A 25,354-nucleotide genomic window follows, 5' to 3' on the forward strand; every position below is an offset into this window, starting at 1 on the left:
TTTTATTCGAGCTTTCTCGAACACGCCGTACTAATGACGCTACCTTTTTGCGCATAATAGCATAAAAGTCATTAACTCCAGCATCAGCAAACATAGCTGAAGCACTGCAATGTCGAGGAAGCCAGAATAGAGCTCTAAATACATTATTGTATTGAATACGTAAGGAACTGTAGGCCCGTTGTGTAAAGTTTGCCCATAGACTGCCAGAATAGAGGTTTTGGCAATAAGCTTTAAAAAGTGTAATTTTAATTTCTCTTGTACATCTAGCAAATCTATGTGCCAACATATTACCCCGGACCGACAATGCCCTACGCTCTCTCTCAATATCTTGGTCATCACTTAATGTCTCAGTCATGATATGACCAAGATACTTGAACTCTTTAACTCGACTCAATAAAACCCCGTTTAACTCTATAGATGGTACAAGGTCAGATAAAATATGTTTCTTTTCTTTAAATATCATATATACACTTTTCTTAACATTATACTTCAAGCCATGTTCACATACATAGGATTCACATACAGCCAACAGTTTCCTTAAGCCACCAAAATAATAGAAAAGTAACAAAATTAAAGCCACGATTGGGTCGATGGAAATTCGTATATATTTTTTCTTCAATATTCATTTTTTCAAAATACTGTTACGAATTTAACTACTCGGATGTAATTTAATAACTGGAAGAGATCATAAATTATTATTAATCAATACATCTGTGATTTGAATGATTATTATTATAAAAAAATAACACCGTAACAAATTGGCCACAAATGAACTAAGCTTTGAGGGTGACATTTCATTCTAAGTAATGTTCCTATTTAGATAAAGGTATGAGAAGCAAATAGGGTATTATTTTAAAAGGAGTCAAGACGGGCGTACACGTGATGTCATACAAAACCTTGAGTTTATGTCAGGGTAAGGACATTACGCTTACCTCATCATATATTCATACGAGAAACCGCCGCACGGAGCACCTGGAATATTTTTATGCCTCTTATAAACAACGGAAATTTATCGTTTGATAATATATATTTCGAAATGAATAGAATTTATTTCGACGCAAGTGGCTTTAGCCGAGCTATGATATATTTGCAGGTTCTTATCGTATTACATACATATATAATTGTAATTAATTAATACGACTGTATCTTTAAATATTGAAAAAAGTAACTAATGAGTTTCGTTCCAGTTCTCCTCGGTAGAATCTACTTTCCGAACCGGTGGTAGCTTCACTTAAAATAGTTGGTAAATAAAGATTCAAAAGTGCTTGTAAAAGCCTACTTGAATAAAGTATTGATTTGAACAAATTTTGATTTGATTTGATTTGTTTCGTGCTATATTGATAATACAATACTATTGTGTATGGATATGAGTATGATTGTGTGTATGCATCATACATTAAAAGCAATTTTAAAATGAATGTAGGCTAGAATTAAATGCAGAAGTAAAAGGAGTTAATATGCATCAGCATACATAAAACTGTGTGCATCGCTGGGCGCAAAATAGAACAGAATAATTACCTCTTCGCTCGATTGGCTTGAGATTAATTGCTAAATTCAAAATAATTTCTTTAAAAATCTTTGTTTTTAATTTATAATTGTAATTCATCGTTGTAATTAGATTCTCTCACATGTGTATTTAACATCTACCAACTTACATTTGAGCACCAGCTGCGTTGTGCATATGAAAATTAAAAATCTATTCGATGATTTAAATCTTAACTTATTTATTATCGGAAGTTAGTTTGTATAGTTAGGGCTACAGAAAAGCATATAAAATACCTAACACGCCCTTCACATAAAGTCTAAACTGCGGGCGGAAGTTAGCTTAAGCACAATAAAAATATTGAAAGAAAAAGTACCAAAATTTTTTAATCTTTAGCATAAACAGCAAATTTAGAATTGAAACACTATCTAGTAAGGAATCCACTCTTCCATGACATAGTTTGCTAAGTGAACAAAAAATGGATTGCCCGCGAAACTTCCTTTTTAATCAAAAGATTTATTAGGAATTTCGAACACTATTACTTTTTTAAACTACAAGTCATTCATCTACTTCTAAAATTAATTCTTCGTCAAATTTTAACAGTTTATAAAATCGCAATCAGCTTTAATTTCCTGCAAATGTCTGAAGCTCTTCAAAATGAGACTACAGCCGATTTATTATGTGCAAATATCTTCCCATAATCATGTGAACAAAATCGGGTTACGCTATTAATATATATGATAAAGAAAAAAATATTGGCATGTATAACATAAAACGAGCTTTGTTACTTCGAATATTTTATCCTGTCACCGTTACCGAGCTGAACACGCTTTACGCGACATGTGTCATGCGTGTAGCAACGGAATTTCGTTTGACTTTTCCTGGAATCAAATCATATTTTATTCAAAAGGCATTTCTGAATCGTCATTTTATAGGATAACAAGTAAAGCTACCTCTGATTCGGAATGAAGTTATAACCGAAAAGAACCGGCAGTCTACTCAATATTTACTCCTTTTCACCAAAAAAATAAAACAGTTGCCATAGTAAAATACAATTATGTAGACTGTATAGTATGACTGTATGTATATCAAAAAAATTTGTATGATTTGTAAAAATGAAGACAAATTGAAAAAAAAAACAATTGTTGCTCTCTAAAACTTTTTAGGTCTGTGACAGCACTCTCAATGAAAATTAATTTGATTGCGTTTAGTTGTCTGGTATGTCGGGCAATTGAAAGTCGATTTCATATTTAACGTTACTTAAAACAAATAAAGTAACTTTTATATGGCAATGGTATGCGGACCTTCAAATGAGTCATGGCCGATGGCAAGTCACCTCTGCTAGAAGACATTGTAAAATTATAAAATTTCTCAACAATACCTACTAAGTATGAAACATCCACGGGTTCTTAGTTGCCCGTGTCTTTTTTAAAATTTCACTTAAATACATTTTTGCGTTTTAAAGTTTTCAAATTTGGTTCCACATTTTAGTTTCACACAAACAAGTAGTTAGTTGAATACTTGGGATAGTAAGCTATTCAATCTAACTTTACAGTAATTCAGCAGCCCCTGCCCCGCACTCGATCAAAGAGTATACAGCCTAGGCGACGGTGATGTCGCGTTTGTGTATTATGTCTTGAGGCTGCGTTCTAGGATGGTTTTTTCAGAATCGCCCGCCGCTCGGCCAATCAAACTGCCGCTAGCGTTGTCATAATCATCCATGTAGTAGACACAGGTGTTAGTGTGTCGAGTAATGGCCACAACGGCAGAGGAACAAACATATTTGCAGCCTGTAAATGTCCCACTGCTGAGCTAAGGCCTCGTCTCCCTTTGAGAAGAAGATTAGGAGCATATTTCACCACAGTTCCAATGCGCATGTGACAGAATTTCGTTGAAATTGATCGTAGACACATGCAGGTTCCCTCATGATGTTTTCCTTGACCGTCGAGCTCGAGATGAATTATAAACACAAGTTGAGCACATGAAAATTCAGTGGTGCTTGCTTGGGTTTGAACCTGCAATCAATGATTGTGTTTCAACCACTGGGACATTTCCGCTCAAATTCGTACTTCAAGTCCAAAACGATGTTGCTTCCCGGAGTCCGCTTCTCTAGTTGAGTTATAAACTTGGTTTAGAGGACGAGCAAACAAACTCCAATGGTTTGTTTGGGTTCTAGACGTTTGTGTACGTTACTATGAAAGTTAAACGAAACATAATTGATACAGTTGATTTTGAATCTTATTATCACAAACATAAGGCTGTCAATTGAATGATAGGACGTAATTCATTTGTTAGAAGTAAACACGCTATTTAGTGCTCGCATAATTGACTGATTACGAAAACAGATAAGGGAAATAAATTGATTAAAACAATGAAATCTAAATGATATTTAGAAATGAAAAGTGGACATTGTTTCGTGGTTTCAGTTAAACCTCTTACAGATAACGTCCCCCTGACTCATTTAGGCAACAATAGTCATCTACGAACCCAAGTATGTTCGCAAAAACAGGAAGGACAATTGGACACAACTTGATTAAGTCCGTAACTTCCTGTTCAACGATTACTTTTGAAACTAACAATTTTTTTCGAAGACATTTTTTCACATTGACAATTGTGTATATATTAAGTACTATTATATTATATTTATTATAGTGTGCAGACTGACAGTCACGTGAACAAGACATTCGTAGAAATGTCGAAATATCGAGCTCCACCGAACAAAAATAAAAACATGGTAAATATCCCGAAATGAATAACTTTAATAATAAAAATAACCATGTTAATTTGAAATCTTATATTAAGTACTAGTTGTTGCCTGTGGCTTCGCTCATGTTTTAGGGGGTTTTCCTTCCTTGGAGTTAAAATTAGCTTGTCTAGTCAGACAATGTTACTTTCACATTTATAATATTAGTAATAGTATATATTCTATATATAAGCACTATGTGAGATTGACGGCATATTCTGTGACCTGCTCAAATAAAAACCATCGAAAAAATTGAAGCGTTACCGTCGTTGATTATCAAGAAAAAGGAATCTTCCGCATTGCTGTTTATGCTCCATAGTGTGACTAGTGAAAAATAAATGTACTCCTTTCTTCGTAATTCATTCAATGCAGACCCAAAATATAAATCGTAGGCGCAATAACGTTATAACACATTTCATTTTACGACTTCATTCAATAAAAATATTGCGCTAAACACACATTCACATTTAACAATTTAATTTCGCGAAGTAATCACGAACGTGAAAATCTTAATAAGTTTTCCTTGATTAAAGTCCATTGTTTTCTATTGTGCCTTATTCTGGAACATTTGTAATTTGTTTTGCATGAACTTATTCGCCCCTGACTTCACGCGATTATTATGTCATCTGAAAATAAATCAAGAAATATGTTTTTGTTTACAATATTGGAAGGGTGGTGAACTGAGACAATGAATGAAAGATGACAATGAAATAAAGAAGACAACAATGAAAGGACACTACCACACACTTATGTCTGTAGTTTTATACTGGCTGTTTTAGCCTTTTTAGAATATTATATGTAATTTTTAAACTAACTCAGGTTAACATGAATGGAGGACTGTTGAAACTACTAGTAAATTATTTATGTCATTGCCAACAAAATGACATATTTATAATATAACCAAATAAAAAATTTCACCTTGTGTCTGTAATAACGCTAATCAATTACTGTAATTAGTGGATAATTGCATATACATGTCGCAGAATTTTTATTCATATTCATAGAAATTAATATATTTTCCAGTACAACAATAAGCTATAAAGGAACATATTTGTGATAAGAATAACATTTTAAATTGATATTAATCTAATAATCTATAAGATTCTTGAAGGCTACCTGATACTTTAATCAGTATTTCTACACCATACACAAAGGTCGTAATGGATTTTTCTAATAAAGTCGTTATTATAACTGGCGCAAATTCTGCACTAGGAGCCGCTACTGCAACTCTTTTGTCAAGTTATGGAGCACAACTTGTATTAGTTAGTAGAGAACCAGAAGAAATTAAAAAATTAACAGAAGAACTGGTAAAACCACGTATTAAAACACCTCTATTAATAACAGCTGATGTCACAAAAGAAGAAGGCGTGAAGAGAATTGAAAGAGAAACTGTTAATCATTTTGGTAAAGTCGATGTCGTAATTAACGCAGCCGGTGGAATGGTACCTGATTGTATTCTCAAACCAGATCTGAAAGCATTCGATGAGAATATTAATGTAAATTTACGTTCCGTCTACTTAATGACAACGACATTCGCTCGTCACCTAATGAGATCTAGAGGAAATATTGTCAACGTTGGAAGTGTTTTTGTTGATACGATATTTTCTGGACATGTCACTTACAACATAGCGAAAGCTGGAATTGAATATTTAACAAAAACATCTGCTTTAGAATTAGCCAATAAAGGTATCAGAGTGAACTGCGTCAAGCCTGGATTTACGGAGACCAACGTTACACCAAAGATGCTTAAGTGCGAAGACAAGAAACCTTGGGAGGACGCTACAAGAATGATTCCACTCGGGAAACTCATAAATGGACGAGATATCGCCGAAGCTATTGCCTTTTTAGCAAGCGAACAGGCTAAAAATATTACCGGTACCAGTATTATTATAGACGGTGGCTTGGCTTTGAGTGGTACCACTGTTATTGATAAGATTCGGACCGCTTTTGATTAATCGGAAATTAGGTAATCTGATAAAAACTAAATGCATCATTCATTGTAAAATATAATACACATATATTTTCACATATGTTTTATAATGATTACAAATGATGAATTATGTCAAAAATTTTAAAGTGGTCTTGATAGAGATCGCTTTTAAGATTTGAGACATTCTACAATTATTTATATCTTATCATGGTTAAGCATTATTTTTATTATTTAAAAATAATATTGTGTTAATTGCTAATGGGGCTAAAAGTTTGCAATGTAGTACTTTAAGCACATTGCCTAGTTGTAAAACAAACATTATATTCCTAAAATATGGGATATCATTTAAAAGAAATAATTATTGGGGCTAAATAAACTTAATTGTCGATTTACATTATATATTTCATTGAGACAAAAAGCCATATCGACCAAATTCAGATGCCAGTGTAAAAGTCAAAGAATTATTAAAAATTTCAAGTGCTTGAAATCTTAATTTTACATGAATTAATTATATTCAATTTTGATCAATAATAAATATGGACACGTCTTTTTATGTGAAGGCTAACTGAAAAAACTATTCCACCAACATAAAACTTAGAGGCAGCGCGTTTCGAAGGTTTTAGTATATAACATTACTCGAAGTAGTTACACCCGTTTTCATTATTTAAGACGATTTGATAGCCATGATAAATATGCATTTCAAATTGTTATATACAGTAATTATATAATAAAACTAACCTGTTATAATAATGGACACAAGTGAGGGTAAAAATAAGTCAGTTAATTAACTTTCTCTTCATTATTTGTGCAAGTTAGACGGTATTGCAAAAGACCTCGGGTGCTAAATGAAAGCAAAGCTTTCAATCAGGTGTACGGAACACCCATATAATATGTAGATCGTCAGTCTGTACTATGGTCAGTATTTTTATTATAACAGTACCGCCTATTTCCTATGAATTATCATAGTATATGTCGGAGATATAGTTGGGTTGTCAGCTTCCATTGCAATTAAACGCAGCCATTTCAATATTATTTATTACATAATATTAACAATTTTATAAAATTAAGTAAGTTCTTCGAAAAAGTGTCAATGCGATGTGTCGTTGCTAAAACAATCTTCGTTTCTAAAGCGTTCTTCTAGAATAATTCAAACAGATATTCACAACTACAACTTTGATAATTATTTATGCCAGTATTGCAAATTCATTCTTGAAATACAGTTTAATATTAAAAATGAATATTTATAAGATTCTTATTCTTAAATACAGCTCTTAATCAAATACAAGTGATTTACTTAAAATAAGTAATATAAACCAACATTTCTATTACATAGTCCGTTATGACACATTATAGGTGGCGCTGTATGACGAATCCACATTTTAGTTTTACTTATTACATTGTTGTACAAATTTACATAATAAAATAGGAACATTAAAATGATAATTAACAATATATAATTATTAATTAATATCATTAATATTTTAAACCATTGCCGATAAATGGCGACATGAGCTCACATCTTCCAAAGAATAAAACAATCAAGTCTCTATTAATTATTAGAGCCTGATAAATAACATCATCATGTTTACAAATAGATATTAAAATACATATTTACGCTTCTTAGACATTTATCTAATTAAAATATAATAATATAAACGATAACTTAAAATATAAATATCGTTATTTAACAATCATTACCGATAGATGGCGACATGCGCCCATATATATGATATAGGTGGGGTTCATTACCTTTTATTTTTTTTTTATCATATCGGTCGCAATGTCGCGATAACGTCGCAAAAATTGTATGCTACTTTTATTTAGGCTAAAGCTCTGCTTTGTATTTTCTCTTTCGGTGTAAAATAAAGAATAAAATAAGTAAAGTAAGTCAGTAGCTGCTTGTTCTGCTGTAACGCCATCATAGCCCTCAATTCGTTAGATGATATATGTAAGTACATTAAAAGATATATTGAACAATATTGTATAGTTTTTTTTATTGATTGGTGGACAAGCATCGGGGCCACCTGACTGTAAGTGGTCAACACCGCCCATAGACTATGGTGCTGTAAGAAGCATTAACCATCCGTGAATACGCCACCAACCTTCGGAACTAAGATGTTATGTCCCTTGTGCCTGTAGTTACTGGCTCACTCAATGGCTGCCATCAAACCGGGTCATAACAATGTTAAGTACTGTTGTTTGGCGGTAGAATATCTGATGACTGGGTGGTACCTACACAGAGGGGCTTGCACAAAGTCCTCCCACCAAGTACTAACAAATATATTACGTTGTACAAATTAATAGACAGAGTTACGAACATAAATATTATATCAGGCTACATTAGTGCAGGTGTTCGCTCTCACGAAGCAACCGGTAAATACGTTTATTGGGTCAAAAATATCATAATTTTCATTTAATTAATTATTTAACAAAAGAAAATCGTGTGGTATCAACATAATAGAATAGATTTACATTTTTTATGTAGGGGATGTCTTTGAGCCTGGGGCCTGAGAAGGGCGGTACAAATTTGTACGATTAAATCCTTAATATTTATTATTTAAAGTTTAATTGATGATATATACATATTTATAACTATGATTCGTGTATTAAAACACAACATAGTTTGATTTATTTTCGTTGCTTTGCTATTCCTTTTATACAAGGCACATATGATGCATGCTTTCTCACGATCGGGCCGACCGTCAGGGCGTCACGGTAGCATGCGTAAGCGATCCCGTGGCGCCCGCCGTAAGACGGAGAGGGTACCGCTGGTTTTTTAGTTTGTAAACCCGGTGGACCTGGGCGCACTCGGCGTCCAGGAACCGGGGTGTCCCACACACCCCTCCCACCTTCCAGCACGTGGGGGAAGCGCGTAACGCGTTTTTCCAGCGAGAAAAAAAAGGCTTTCTCATGATGTACGAAATTAATTATGCCAATTTAACCCATAAAAAAATGAGCAGTGCTTACAAGGCCGTACAGCTGCCAGTGGCTTAATTTTTTTTATAATAATATTTATTTTTATATTTGAAATAAAAAAATCCTTGTACTTTATCCAATCTTAAAACGATATCACATAAAAATATATCTTCCTTTTAAGTATCACACGAGGTTTTTCTTTCAATTATATTTCAAAAGAAATTTGCGATGAAATCGGAAAGCGAGCGCAAGGAATAGACATCGTTTCCTTACAAAAGACAGGAATTAAATTCCTAAGACGCGTAAACGAGGGTGTACGTGACACGAGTGTTATATAAGTAATTTAAAAACATATATATTTTTTCTTAGCAGGTGTCAGTCATATTATATCATCGTCAATAAGAGTTATAAAGAGCAATACTATTATATAATATATTTGACGACCTCCGTGGTGGAGTGGTTTGTACACCGGTTTTCATGGGTAGGCCACTCCAAGGTCCCGGTTCCGATTCCCGTCCGAGTCAATATAGATTATCATTAGTTTTCTTTGTTGTCTTGGGTTTTGTGGTACTGTCGTTACTTCTGATTTCCATAACACAAATGCTGTAGCTACTTACATTGGGATCAAAGTAATGTATGTCATGTTGTCTCATATTTATTATTTATATTCACTACGATTTATATGCATATATTTATTCATTTGGCTGCAGAAAATCACAGAAATATTTACTTAATTGGACTTTGTACAAGCCTGTCTGGTATACCAAGCACTCATTACATATTCTATATCATCCATTTTGTGTTTTATATTACCGGAAGCCTTTCCACTTACTATTGAGATAGCCAGACGTTGATCCTCTGATTCTCAAGATGTGCCTATCATCTTTAAACTCACTCCAACTGTCGAATATAATATATATAAAACGCTCTTTCAAACTTTACGCCATTATTGCTGCCCTTTTAGATAAACTAAATTCGAAGTAAAGTTTTATCAAATATTTATTTTTTAAGTAATTCGCTCTCATTTTACTTGGTGGTAGGGCTTTGTGCAAGCCCGTCTGGGTAGGTACCACCCACTGATCAGTTATTCTATCGCCAAATAACACTACTCAGTATTGTTGTGTTCCGGTCTGAAGGATGAGTGGGTCAGTGTAATTACAGGCACAAGGGACATAACATCTCGGTTCCCAAGATTGGTGGCACATTGACGATCGATGATTCGATGATCGACGACGACGATGACGCTGTAAGAAATATTAACTATTCCTTAATAGTTAATATTTCTTACAGCGTCATTGTCTATGGGTGATGGTGACCACTTACCATCAGGTGACCGATATGCTCGTCCCCCAAACTATAACATAAAAAAATAAAATTATTACCGATATTTTCCATAAAATAGGATTAGTAAAAGTAGGCATTGTAAATATTTACCATAACCTATATCACTGAAGCCTATTTGCTCGAATTTTGATAAGAGCTTTCCAGGAAACGTTTGTAAGAAAGCCACGGAGTCGTTCGTGCATTTAATTTAAACTGAACTTTGTATATTGGTAAGTTTACTGTGAAATAGAAATCGGATTATAAGTTTCGAACTCCTTGCGGACTCGAGTACTGAATGTAGAACTCTTCAGAAAGTTTTATTGACTTCTTAACAAACTCAATGTCGACGTTTCTAAAATTTACTAAACTAATATAAGTTTAACACCTTACCTTTTCGCTTAGAAAGTTTTCCTCACTTTAAAGCAGTTTATTATCTAACAATGAAGTTTATTGATCTTTTCAATTTACAACAAGTCTCGACGATGATCAATGGACATGAACCATTATTTAGAATACTTAAAAAAAAGTAGCAGTCTGTAAATTTCCCACTTCTGGGATAAGGCCTCTATTTCTATTAAGGAGAGGGTTTGGAACATATTCCACTATGCTGTTCCAATGCGGGTTGGTTGAATGCATATGTGGCAGAGTTTTGATGAAATTAGACACATGCAGGTTTCATCACGATGATTTTCTTCACTACCCAGCACGAGTTGAATTATAAACACAAATTAAGCACATATATATATATAGTGTTGCTTGCCTGGTTTTGAACCTGCAATCATCGGTTAAGATGCACGCGTTCTAACTACTGGGCCATCTCAGCTCTAGAATACTTGATAGGCACTTAACCAAAGTTTGTAATAAAACCGAATTTTCATCGGCTAAATTTAAATTTGTATCATGATATTTACTCGTAGAAGAAGTGACAAGTCCGCGATACTGGTTACGTGCAGAATCATCAAAACTATATATGATGTTATCCAGATCGATTTTGGTCTCGGCGTTTATTCTCAAGAGAGAATACACAGGGGTGTGCTATACATATCGAAAACGAGAAAATTTTAGGCGTAGGCAAGGGCTTTTCGTAAATTCTGATTTTTATGGGTTTGACCCGAATTCTCTCGGGGCTCGGGGTCTGCTGCCTCAAATGTTAACCACTAAATTCAGTCAGGCACTCATTGTGGCAGAAACTCTACTATGAATACCTCTACCTCTAGTATGAATTTCGCATTTTATTACGAAAGTCCCTAAAGGTCGAATTAAATCAGTCACAAAATAAAGTGGAAGAACAAATAATGATATGCTCAAAATTAGACAATATGTATTAACGCGCTTTTGTGTTCAAATAATAAATGTTTTAGAGTTCAAGTGGAATATATACGGAGCTAACGCAGTACTTTGTCACGTACAATAAAATAGGATCCTTTCATCGACCCCGGGAGACAAGGAGACAATATGAGGATGAAATATGGTTATTATCTTTTTATTTGTACGAGACAAAGAGATATGACGCGTGATTCAATTCACCATATCAGTCGTAGTGAAACATTTCTGGAAATTGCTTTTGGACATTTCACGTTCTTCATATGTACCCAACTTATGAATTCTGTATGAATATTCGCCTTAACATTCATTTGTTTTTCCTAGTGCCCAGTAAATGCGTTCGAACTTTACGATGTGTGATTTTCAAATTGTAACTCAAAGTGACCAACGAAAACAAATAAAAAGAACATTGAAAACAAAATACAAACAGCAAAGTAAACATTCAAAGCTAACGTCGACCCGTTCTGTGAACACAATCGATCGTGTAATGAATTTATATTGGAGACACTAATTATAAATAAATGCAGGTGTTCTAACGTGGCCGAGGAATCATTCATATTTAAGGAGAAGCTAAAGCTGGCTGGTCGCACGGTACGCCACATGTTAGCTCTCATGGAACATGAACTCCCATTGGTCCACATGACTTTGAAAATTTATACGTCAGTAATAAATCGATCACTTCACCAATAGGTGGTGATCATGACACACGTTTTCAATAAATAACAATAAATTTAAACACTCTAGAAGTCAATTTCGCTAAAGAAATAGCATTCGGCGAGTTATTAAAAATAGTTTATTAATTATTGCAACATATATCAGCAAAGGTTAGAAATGTCTGATTTATACCATAGAACGATAAATATTAAAATGAAATGTCAGTTATTATTAAGGATGTTAATAAATTTGTAGATGATGACAAAAATGAAAACGCAGGGCCTTGTGTCCGATTTGATGCCGAATATCAAATTGATGCAACTGGCTGGACATTTCCTGTTCAATTATCATTCAGGTGAGGAAAAGATATGATACATTACCATCCATACACAAATTTAATCCATTAACAATTATATATATTGCACCTGTACTTGAAATAACTGTACTGTAATTCAACTGTAACTGAATATTAAAGTTGTGCACATTTAATTTTATTTGTTATAAAACAGTAACTACCAAGTTTCTTGGTGATTCATCTCAAGTCTGTTAGTTGTTGGATTTGTTACATAAGTTTTAGTACAAATATAATGATTAATTGTTTTTGCAAACATCGCTATAAGTGCGTATTTACAGATAACTCTGGCATGACAAGTCTTCTTCGGAAGATTTACTCCAGCGTCCATGCCTTCTTAATCGTCGTCCACTACGTCTGTATGGCTGTCAACATGGCGAAGTATTCTGATGAAGTAAACGAGCTCACCGCTAACACGATTACCGTTCTCTTCTTCGCCCATTCCATCATCAAGCTAGCATTCTTTGCTATCACTTCCAAGAACTTTTATAGGTATTTATATATTTGAACATTTTATTTTGTTTTTGATTACAGATGGCATAGTAGATATTTTGATTTGAAAATAAATTGAATTGATATTGAATTTATTATCGACTACTATTAATTATTTAACATACTGCTATTATATAATTACTAATTTTGTTCAGATTTAAATTGATAAACTAAATTTATTATGACATTCATTATTAATTTCATAATGTTTATATTAGAGTATTAGTGATATATTGGAGTCATTGTTTTATATAAATCTATAATGTGCATACTCTTACAGAATTATAATTGGAAGTAAGTATATTCAAATCTATATATTCGTGGCCGTGGCGTAAATAAGCAAATTTGTTTGTAAATTATATAATCTATTCTAATATTCTGAATGTAAAAGTAACTTCATCGGTTGCTTTTCATGTCCAAACCACTGGACCAAATTTGATGAAATATATAATATCATGAAAGTAACAGCCTGTAAATTTCCTACTGCTGGGCTAATGGCCTCCACTTCTATTAAGGAGAAGGCTTGGAACATATTCCACGACGCTGTTCCAATGCGGGTTGGTGGAATGCACATGTGGCAGAATTTCGATGAAATTAGACACATGATTGTTCATGATGTTTTCCTTCACCGACGAGCACGAGATGAATTATAAACACAAATTAAGCTCATATATATAGTGGTGCTTGCCTGGGTTTGAACCCGAATTAATTGGTTGAGAAGCACGTGTTCTAACCACTGGGCCATCTCGGCTCTATATCATGAAACAAGTTTTAACCCCAAGCGCAAAGCTAGTTTATCGTAAAAAACAGTGTAAAACTTTTTAAATGGCTATAAATATGCATCAAACTCTTCTCTATCCAATGTATTATATTTGACAACCAGCTATATACCGTACGTATGTAATACCGCACTAGTTTAATAAAATTGCTCTACAACTTTTTAACGCTACTCCTCGAAATCTATCGTTTCATTTTGGGCCAGGATCGCCACCTCTATCACTAGACCTGCTGCTCCTAATTTTCCAACTACCGATAATTGGGGTTCGCTGGGCCAGAGCTCTGACTCGTTCCACCTGCTGAACTTGTACGGTTATCGTTTGTTCTCATCTCTATACGGAATCAGATCGATTCTGGGAGCACTTCCATCTTTAGTTAAATCAGGTAAAAAGTGGTAGGGCTTTGTGCAAGCCCGTCTGGGTACGTACCACCCACTCATCAGTTTTTCTACCGCCAAATAATAGTACCCAGTATTGTTGTGTTCCGGTTTGAAGGGTGAGTGAGCCAGTGTAACTACAGGCACAAGGGACTTAACATCTTAGTTCCCAAGATTGGTGGCTCATTGACGATTTAAGTAAAAGTTAATATTTCTTACAGCGTCATTTCCTATGGGTGATGGTGACCACTTCCCATTACGTGGCCCATATGCTCGTCCGCCTACCTATAACATAAAAAAAAAATCTATCTACCCATTTCCTAACCTAAATTAGGTTAGGAACGTTGAGGAGGAATGGCGAGACGTTATTTGTATGGTTGTTGACATGATACTGGAGTGTATGTCCATAGTTTCTGTTGCTTCTTTTATCTCAAAATCCTTGTCAACGTTTAAAAAATTCATAGCACATATAAGCCCACTTATATACATTTAAGTATAGTAAGCCTGATAGTACTCCATTTAGTATAATTGTTTCTGAAATTCACCTAAACTTCGTGTACGAAACGTTTGTTTTACAATCGGATATGTGTGAAGCAAACTTGAACTTCAAGGAAAACCCCTGAAACGCGAGTGAAGCCGCTGACAACTATTAGTACATAAATATAAGTTTGCCTTAATGACAAATACACTGGCATAAACCCACCCGAGCAGACACCAGTCCCTCATAATGTATGCTCCAAATAGCAATATTCACTTTTGCTGTATTCTGGATTGAAGGATGAGAGAGCCAATATAGCACAACATCTTACGGTCTATGAGCAGTCATCACATAACAGCCAACCTGGTTTCTTGGTGGAAGGGTTTTGTGCAAGCTCGTCTCGGTAGGTACCAGCCACTCATCAGATATTATACCGCCAAACAACAGTACTTTGTATTGTTGTGTTCCGGTTTGAAGGGTAAGTGAGCCAGTGTAACTACATGTACAAGAGATATAATATCATACTTTCCAAGTTTGTTGGCGCACTGTTTATGTAAGGTATTCTTTACAATTATCTCAGTATAAATGTCCATAAGCGGGTTACTTAACAGCCAACTTAAAAATAAAACACAATACGTATTTAACAAACTAATTCCAATTTAATTGTGAAATAAAACGATACTAAAATATCGCGAATTGTTCAACGTCATCCAAGTAAGTGAGTTCAGAGGAGTTCATTTTCACCCAATTTTCGTTTTCCGACGAACGTAAAGCGTTGTAAATGGAAAATAATTTTCCTCAGGAACGCTTTTAATTTTCTTTTATCTTAGCACTCGGATATCGGCCGTGATACTGATATGCGCTTAATTAAAACCCTCTTTGTTATATATATCCACAACTTGAAAATGCGAAAAGATTTCGAGATTTAAATTTAAAATTCGAATTCCGACGGTAGAAAATAATTATTGTGACGTGTTGTTCACGAATGGAATTTAAATTAAGATTGTTTATTAAGTAAATATCAATCAGTGCATTATACCAAAGATTATCCAAATTTAAAAGCAAATTCAAAAGGTTTTATTCAACGTTATGACCATAAAAAATAACTGAAATGGGATTGTTATTAAAATGTCTACGCTGTCAGAAGACGGTACTTATAATTATAACTCAGTTTACAAATCGTTAATTAAGTTTTGAGAATTAGTAGTCTAAAACATACATAGCAAGAAAATTTGTAATACGTTAGAAAAGTTATAATAATAGCCCAGTCGGGTTAGACTTCAAAGGGCCTCCACTTTACATTAATTACCATCCCGACAATTATTGTATCACTCTTTAAGGGGGTCAGTGGGAGTCTAAATACAAAATGGCGACCAAGCTCGACCCCTTTAGCCGCCATTTTGATTTAAAGGGAGTAAACAATTTTTAGGTAATCAGTTGACATTTACTTTATTTTCGTTTTAATCATAATAATTAAATGAAATAATTATTTGATTCTCTAAATTTAGTAATTTGCTCAATTTTTTAACCAACCAATGTTTTTCGAATTTAACGGGGAAAAACCACTGTAATTGTTTTTGTTATTTTTATTTTATGTTGACGTTAGGGCCTACGTGCAAAATAAACTATGTTATTCGAAACAAGGATATAAAATTTTGATCGTTACGTTTTTCTAGAATCAATATTTCAGGTCCTACGCTCCAATAAGGGTACAAAACCAGATGCGCTGGTGTTTTCGTTTACGCTAGCTTGAACTCTATAATGATTCTCAAACTTTTCATTTACCAAATTTTAATTAACTAAATTAAACTCTGCATATCTCATAATCAATGTTGTTGACTTTAAAGTCTACTTAAAGTATTAAAGATCTGATAAAACACGCTTGATTTTTGTTCCTCTTTTGACTTAATGACGTCCTACGTGGTCGAGTGGTGTGTACACCAGTTTTCATGGGTACGCCACTCCGAGGGTTCGATTCCCGGCTGAGTCGATGTAGATTATCATTAGTTTTCTATGTTGTCTTGGGTCTGGGTGTTTGTGGCACCGTCGTTACTCTTAATTTTTCATAACACAAGTGCTTTAGCTACTTACATTGGGATCAGAGTAATGTATGTGATGTTGTCTCATATATATTTATTCATATTTATAATGTGTTTTGATGATTCGTCTAGAACTTTGGCGGTGTGGAATCAGTCGAACAGTCATCCGCTATTCGTCGAATCCGATGCGAGATACCATCAACTCGCTCTCACAAAGATGAGGAGGCTTTTGTACTTTATTTGCGGCATGACTATATTTTCAGTGATTTGTGAGTATCTTTACATATGTAAGATTTTAGAAAACTAAATTCATCAGGGTGTGAATCAAATTCATCATACACCTTTCGAGATGCTAGAGATGTGTCGGCGGCACGATGAATCATTGTTACGTGTAAGTTCCTGTCGAGGATTTCTTGATATGTTTTATGATTGAATCTGACGATTAAGACTAGAACTGTATTTTGGCTTGGCAATGCCATTTGTATAGTACCAATATTGGTAGGTTTTGCATCATTAAATATGTCTGTGTTAGAAGAAAGATCTTTAGGTCGATTTTTCAGGTTGGGTTACTATAACATTCTTCGGAGATTCAGTCCGTTTGCTAATGGATAAGGAAACAAATGAAACTCTAACAGAGCCAGTGCCCAGGCTACCACTGAAAGCTTGGTATCCATTCGACGCCATGAGTGGTACCATGTATATCGTCGCGTTTGTGTTTCAAGTAAGAAAAACTTGTATTCATAATTTGATTGTAATCAAAATTTAACAAACAGTATTAAGTAATGACAGAAATAATATACAGATACATGTTTTTGTTAAGATGGAACTTAACATATAATATAAAACATAACGAACGTAACAAATGTTAATATATTTTATTGTTAATATACAGAAATATTATCACTAAAAAAAGAAGTAATATTAAAAAGTAAAATATGTTATGCATGGTGGAAAAAATAAACCATACGTTGAAACGATTACTTGGTGGTAGGGCTTTGTGCAAGCCCGCTTGGGTAGGTATCAACCAGTCATCAGATATTATACCGCCAAACAACAGAAAGCAGTATTGTTGTGTTCCGGTTTGAAGGGTGAGCGAGTCAGTGTAACTACAGGCACAAGGGACATAGCATATTAGTTTCCAAGGTTGGTGGCGCATTGACGATGTAAGGAATAGTTAATATTTCTTATAGCGTCATTGTCTATGGGTGATGGTGACCACTTACCATCAGGTGGCCCATATGCTCGTCCGACAACATATTCCACAAAAAAATAATTTTTATCATGTGTAACCGTAGAATAAAAGAAATAAGATAATTATTATACAAACTTAGGCATTAAAAAGGCTAAAAACAATGATTGTGTCACCATTTTGTTCAACTTTAACTACAGAGTTAATATATTTTTAGGTGTACTGGCTTCTTTTCTCAATGGCGATAGCTAATCTAATGGACGTGATGTTCTGTTCATGGTTGATCTTCGCATGCGAACAGCTGCAACACCTCAAAGCTATTATGAAGCCTTTAATGGAACTCAGTGCTTCATTAGATACTTACAGGCCAAATACAGCGGATCTGTTTAAAGTATCATCTTCAGGTAAGTCCATTAATGTTGAATGGAAATAACTAAAATATTATATAGGTTTTATTAAAATATATTTACAACTAGCAGTGCCTGCGCCCTGTACGCGTTTGATTTTTTAAAAAAAAAGTAGGCTAAGTTACTCCTTATTGTATCAGTTACCTGCCAGTGAAAGTCCCGTCAAAATTGGTCCATCCGTTCCAGAGATTAGCCGGAACAAACAGACAGATAAGAATTGTAAAAAATGTTATTTTGTTATATGTACCGTGTATACATACATATGTATTGAGTGAAAAGGTCTATTTAAATATTACAAACAGACACTCCAATTTTATTATATGTATAGATGGTATTAATTAGCAACATCAAGGGCGTAATAATATAGAAATAAAAATTTAAAAATAGTTATTGTACAAATCATGAGCGTGTGGAATTGTAAGTGTTATCAGTAACAACTACAACAACAACAGCCTGAAAATTTCCCGCTGCTAGGCTAAGGCCTCCTCTCACTTTGAGGAGAAGGTTTGGAACATATTCCAACACGCTGTTCCAATTGTATGGGTGTCTTAACATTTCCATTTTTTTTATATTGGGTGTCTTGAGTTGCTTTCTGCCCTCCTATATTACATCAATTTTGTAGTTGATATGATTTTTAGTTTTGATGTTTTATTTAAAAATAATAATAAAACGTCATGGAATTACCAGAAAAGAATGAAAAGATCCCGGATCCTATCGACATGGATATCAGAGGAATATATTCGACCCAACAAGATTTCGGTATGACGCTACGCGGCGCTGGAGGAAGGCTTCAGACTTTCGGACAGCAGAACATTAATAATCCGAACGGTTTGTCTCAGAAACAGGAGATGTTAGCGCGTTCTGCGATCAAATATTGGGTCGAAAGACATAAACATATTGTGAGGTTGGTACAATTTTTTGTACAAATATTTCCATAACTAAGTAATAAGCATGGAAATCAATTCTAAAACTTCTAATACGTATAAGGTTATATACTTCAATATTATTTAATATCAAAAACAACAATAACGGCCTTTAAATTTCCCACATCGGGGATAAGGCCTCCTTGCCCTTTGAGGCGAAGGTCCGGAACATATTCCACCACGCTGTTCCATTGCGGGTTGATGGAATAGACACGTAGGAGAATTCCTATTAAATTAGACATATATAGGTTTCTTCACAATGTTTTCCTTCACCGCCGAGCACGAGATGCATTATGAACACAAATTAGTCACATCGTATTCTGTGGTGCTTGCCTGGGTTTGAACCCGCAATCATCGGTTAAGATGAACGTGTTCTAACCATTGGGCCATCTCGGCTCTTTTAGTATCTTTTAAGTTAAGATATCTTGAAGGAAGATGAATCTTATTCGAATGTCTCACCATATCTACATAACTGTTACAAATGACAGTTTACGTGATCTATACTCACGTGATATATTGTAATCTAACTTTATTTACGATTTACGATGATATATGTCATGTTTATGTAACTGATTAAATCGTTTGTGATATCTATATACATAGCTATGGTTATATGTATCACTTCCTATTTGCAGAAAATTATCTAACTTTCAGATTAGTATCTTCAATTGGAGATACATACGGAACCGCTCTTCTTTTCCATATGTTGGTATCGACTATTACTTTAACTTTATTAGCCTATCAAGCTACTAAGGTAATTAATTTAAATATTTTATAAAAGTTATTAAATTTAAGATGGAACTGTTCTGTCTATTTTCACTCTTCTGGGTATGCTGGAAGAAATCTCTTATAGGTATAAGCATACCTTTTAAATTTTGCTTTCCTGTGACTTATATATTTATCTCTGTACTGTATCTGGCAAATTTTAATAAACTGTTAAATAAATAATAAATAAATAAATGGAAATACGACATTTATTACATGTTACATCACTGTTTATAATATCAAACCAGACATATTTGAAGTAGGTACGTAAATAGGTTTTGTCTTGCCTTGCTCCCCGGCTAATGAAGTTAGGGGCGTCAAATGGGATGTTAATTGTGAGGCAGGCATTATTAATACCCTATTGTCACGGAACTTAATTTAACACGTCAATAGGGCCTTTTAATCTTCTAACGTTAGAAACCCTCTTTTGTTGAATAATGACCCATTATATTCCCTTCCATTACATAATGTAAGTAATCACGCCGTAATGTACAACGATTTTTTATTATATTACATGTTAATAATTGTTTCGCTTAATTGTTGTAACATTTCTAGGTCGACGGTTTGAACGTATATGCCTTCAGTACTGTTGGTTATTTGAGCTACACTCTCGGACAGGTCTTTCATTTCTGTATCTTCGGCAACAGACTCATCGAAGAGGTATAAACAACTTTTTATTTGCTAGAACTAATATGCTAACTATTATCATATTAAACCCAGAGTACAGGCCTGACACCATGATCCTAGAAGCGCTTTTTTTTTTTTTTTTGACTCTGGTAAATCTTCATAGATACCCGACTCCTAGGGGGGAGGCCGGGTTACGTGAGATTGTACTCACTAAAACCCCCTGCGATGGCCGATACAGCACAGAAAACGGAGAGGCTACGGGATCTTTCGCAGCACGTCCGCGGCCTCTCCCGTGCGTTGCTCCGCTCGTGGCTTGCGGAGACCTTCCGGCACCGGCAGTCCGGGGCTATACCGGACTGCGGTCCTCCTCTCGGCCGTATGAAAACGGATGCGTGAGACCCCCATGTCACGCACCCACGGCATCCTAGAAGCGCTTAGCCGATAGTTAGGAGTTTAAACATAGGCAAGGCGCCTTAAAGAATCTCGAAGACCCAAAAATGTATTGGGGAAGAGTATTTCTGAAGGCTATTTATAAGGCAACCGAGCGCTTGTTATGCTATTGGAGACCAATACATACTATAGTTTAAGAATTGTTCTATCAAGGAATGTACTAATTAATCTTACGTCTGTAGAGTTCATCTGTGATGGAGGCCGCTTACTCCTGTCAGTGGTATGATGGTTCGGAGGAGGCGAAGACATTCGTGCAGATAGTCTGCCAACAGTGCCAGAAAGCCATGAGCATCTCGGGCGCGAAGTTCTTTACGGTTTCTCTGGATCTTTTCGCTTCTGTGAGTAATTGAACTTGGGATAAAATTCGAAATCGTTTAGCATACAATTTAATTTAAGATGCCATTTGATTTCAAGCTAATTTATTATTCCAATTAATTCAAGTATCTTAACTGAAATAAATTATTTCATTGTTTGTGTTATGGTAACATTTCTGAATTAATTTATTTCGTCAAATTATGTTTTCACTAAAGATTCTAAGCTACAATGGGCCCAAAGCTTTTGCGGTTAAGAAAATTATTGTGTTGAGTGATGTGCCCCCCACCCTTCCCCTTGTTTATTGTTATTTCCACAACGCAATGACCTGAAGCAGTTCTAGGGTGAGGCAGCCAATATTTATACTATATAAAAGGACTATACGTGGAATATATATCTTGGGCCCGAAAATTTCTTTAAGAAATAAGTTTAAATAAATTAAAATATTAATTGTCGCTTCTACATCACCATCAAAACCTACTTAGTTTTAAATTAAAAAAAAAAATCGTTTGAATTTTTTGAAGCAATAGAAATAATCTAATAAAAACTTTTTGCGACCGATGAGTCACGGTGCTTTTGACATTGACAAAAGCATCGCTATACTGCAAATTATATTTATAAAAATTAAATAATATACACCAAAGGCACGGACATTGTAATGATTAAAAAATAAAAAAAAATCTTCATTGCCATATTTTTTTAGCCACTCCAAACACTGTCTCACTTTCAAAATCCATTTGTGATTATGGATTGCTCTTGACTGATCGTTTGATCCGTTGATTGCTGATTTCTATTGACTGTTAGCTTGTTAAATTTTTGATTAGTTTTTTTATGGTATAGGTTAGGCGGACGAGCATATGGGCCACCTGATGGTAAGTAGTCAACATCACCCATAGACAATGACTGAAAACTATTCCTTACATCGTCAATGTGCTACCAACCTTGGGAACTAAGATGTTATTTCCCTTGTGCCTTGTATGTTGTGCCTGTAGTTACACTGGCTCACTAACCCTTTAAACCGGAATACAACAATACTGAGTATTGTTATTTGGCGGTAGAATAACTGATGAATGGGTGGTACCTACCCAGACGGGCTTGTACAAAGCCCTACCACCAAGAAGAGCATTTGAGTACATACTAGACTGTTTTTTAAATTTCTCTTTGACTCTGTATGAGTAACTCGCATCCATCATTGTGTTTCACAATACTTTATAGCCTTTTTTGGTCTAATTATATAACAAAACAAGCGGCGCTACCCGTGCGAAATTTATATAAAACTACACCTACAGCGCATAATGAATTTGTCCATTTTTCATTTACCCCCACAAGTGGTAAATTAAAACAAGTGGTCTTCCCCAAGGCACAAACTATGTTCACACACAATTTAATTAATACCAGTTCATTTGATGCTTCTGCTCTTTAATTAAAATTGCTAGAGTTTCCAAGTAACTTAATTATAAATTACGGAAAAATAAACAGCTATTTAGCTTTTTGGCTAAGAACCAATAATTCAAGATTCCACAAACTTTACAAAGTTCGTTCATTTTGAATATAAAGCCTATTATACGCGATGAGAGTAAGCGAGAACATTATTTTAATTTAGGTAACACCGTTTTGTAATATAACTATACTCCTTAGTAGATTGGCAGATGTTTCGGAGGGGTTGTTAAGTCCATTTTACCGTGATAAAAAATAACGTAACCTTTGTACCAAATTTCATTGAGATTCATTCAACCGTTGCGGTTATAGATTTATAAACATCCATCTATTCTGACTTTTGTGTGTAGTTATAGTAATAGTAACCTTATGATTAACGATGGCTAAATAGTTGATGATAGATAGCTGATGATGTGACTTCGACACAATCTTTTAATAATAATGATGATAAGTAATAAATATTGGACAACATTACTTACACAATTCTGAGACCCCAATGTGGCTGATCCTATACTCTGAGATTCCAATGTATGTAGCTGAAGCTATAGGAAAATCGGAAGTAACGACGGTACCACAAACACGCAGACTCAAGACAATAGTAGACTACTAATGAACTTTTTCTACATCGACTCGGCCGGGAATATAACCCGGGACCTTGGAGTATAGTAACAAGCAAGTGACTTCATAATAAGCCTTGCAGCCAGGAGCATTTTGTGTCCCGTGACAAACCATTTTTAAACTCATATACTGTTTGCAGTAATTGACACTCTATTTTTCGCATTGTCAAATAGCCTATTCATATAATTAAATAAGTAATTCGTATTCGCTCCCTCGGATGTAAACAGCCCTTTATACTGTGGTTAGAGAAAACATCAAGATTTATTGTTTTAAGTACTCTGTTAAGGAATAAGAAAAGCGTTTTCCGGCTCGTTCGAAACGAATTTCTCTTGATTGATTGTATCGAAGCGACAAAAATAATTGGCTTCCAAATTCTTCTATATTTTTGTGAATGTTTGAATATAAAAAATATTTAAGTAAGCGCTTGATTTAATAAGACGAGTTTAAAGGTCAATAAGTTTTACAAAATAAAAACATTTTTCCCGTGACTCGTGAAAATCTGTGCTTTTCAATCCACATTTGTCGTTACGAAATGTACTTTAATTTTTGATTTCGCTGGAAAAACATCATTTTACATTTAAATAAACAGTGGCTTCATGGACATAGTAATATTTCGTTTTTAACCTAGTAAACGAATTTTTAAGGAAATACTGACATAATATGACTTGTCTTTCTTTAACGTCATGATCCATTGAAATGTTATAATTTGAGGGCCAAACATTTTTTAACTCTTTTTTTTTAAACATCACATACATTACTCTGGTCCCAATGTAAGTAGCTAACACACTTGTGTTATGGAAAATCAGAAGTAATTATGGTACCACAAACACCAAGACCCAAGACAATATAGAAAACTAATAATAATCTACATTGATTCGGCTGGGAATCGAAATCGGAACCTCGGAGTGGCGTACCCATTAAAACCGGTGTACACACCACTCGACCACGAAGGTCGTGCACCACTTTTTCCAAGATGGCGGCTGAGGGACAAAGGCCACAATCCCACAAACTTGGGGTTATGGTTGTATTGACACCGCAACCTTACCCCCCCCCCCCCCCTACATGTTCTAATATATAATTGCGTCGTATAAAACTCGTCAGCCTACGTAACATTTTAATGAACTGCTGTATAGTATGAATAACGTGTAATTTTGTTCTTACGTTTCCAGGTACTTGGTGCGGTAGTAACATACTTCATGGTTTTAGTACAACTAAAGTAAAAAAAAAAAATAAGAGTTTTCTTGGAACACCCTGTTGGAACGAAGTTACTGTATATTATTATATAAGATATAAACAACGTTTGATAATAATTAACTTACCATGACAAAATTGTTATTAAAATCCTGTTCGAATTTCGAATCGAAAAAAGAATAAGGCTTAATAGTATTGTATGAAACAGTATACATAAGAACTACAGAGAGAAAGAGAAGGAAATATCGCCTACAGATAAGTAAGGCTTTCTATGTTAGTGTGGAGATCTGCTAGTATACTTTACTACCGCGTAAAAGTACTTCGTTCCAATTTAAATTGCAATCTATTATATTTAACATAGTTAATATATTAATTCAAACATATTTTAATAATATTTAAATTATATAATAAATGTTATGTATAAAATTAACGTGTTTTATTTAAAAAAAAATATCTTTAACTTAATACAATACAGAGACTGGATATAACGGTTTCTTTAATAAAAGATTAAGTCTACTAGTTTTAACTGAGTTTTTTAATTTTATTTAA

The 25,354-nt window shown here is 34.4% G+C and overlaps 2 protein-coding genes across 2 annotated transcripts; both read left to right on the top strand.

Moving 5' to 3' along the window:
* Nucleotides 1-5,358: 5,358 nt before the first annotated feature.
* Nucleotides 5,359-6,423, top strand: LOC124532831 (3-oxoacyl-[acyl-carrier-protein] reductase FabG-like). The gene has a single exon (XM_047107930.1). It carries the CDS (start codon nucleotides 5,387-5,389, stop codon nucleotides 6,179-6,181), a length of 795 nt encoding a protein of 264 aa, XP_046963886.1. The 5' UTR covers nucleotides 5,359-5,386; the 3' UTR covers nucleotides 6,182-6,423.
* A 6,204-nt stretch (nucleotides 6,424-12,627) lies between these two features.
* On the top strand, nucleotides 12,628-25,072 carry LOC124532832 (odorant receptor coreceptor). Its single transcript, XM_047107931.1, has 10 exons — nucleotides 12,628-12,727; nucleotides 13,006-13,216; nucleotides 17,019-17,155; nucleotides 17,447-17,607; nucleotides 18,293-18,479; nucleotides 19,170-19,386; nucleotides 20,060-20,159; nucleotides 20,726-20,830; nucleotides 21,430-21,585; nucleotides 24,784-25,072. Exons 1-10 carry the CDS (start codon nucleotides 12,628-12,630, stop codon nucleotides 24,832-24,834), a joined length of 1,425 nt encoding a protein of 474 aa, XP_046963887.1. The 3' UTR covers nucleotides 24,835-25,072.
* The last annotated feature ends 282 nt before the right edge of the window (nucleotides 25,073-25,354 follow it).

Source organism: Vanessa cardui, chromosome 10 (genome assembly GCF_905220365.1).
Source record: "Vanessa cardui chromosome 10, ilVanCard2.1, whole genome shotgun sequence".
Classification (NCBI taxonomy): domain Eukaryota; kingdom Metazoa; phylum Arthropoda; class Insecta; order Lepidoptera; family Nymphalidae; genus Vanessa; species Vanessa cardui.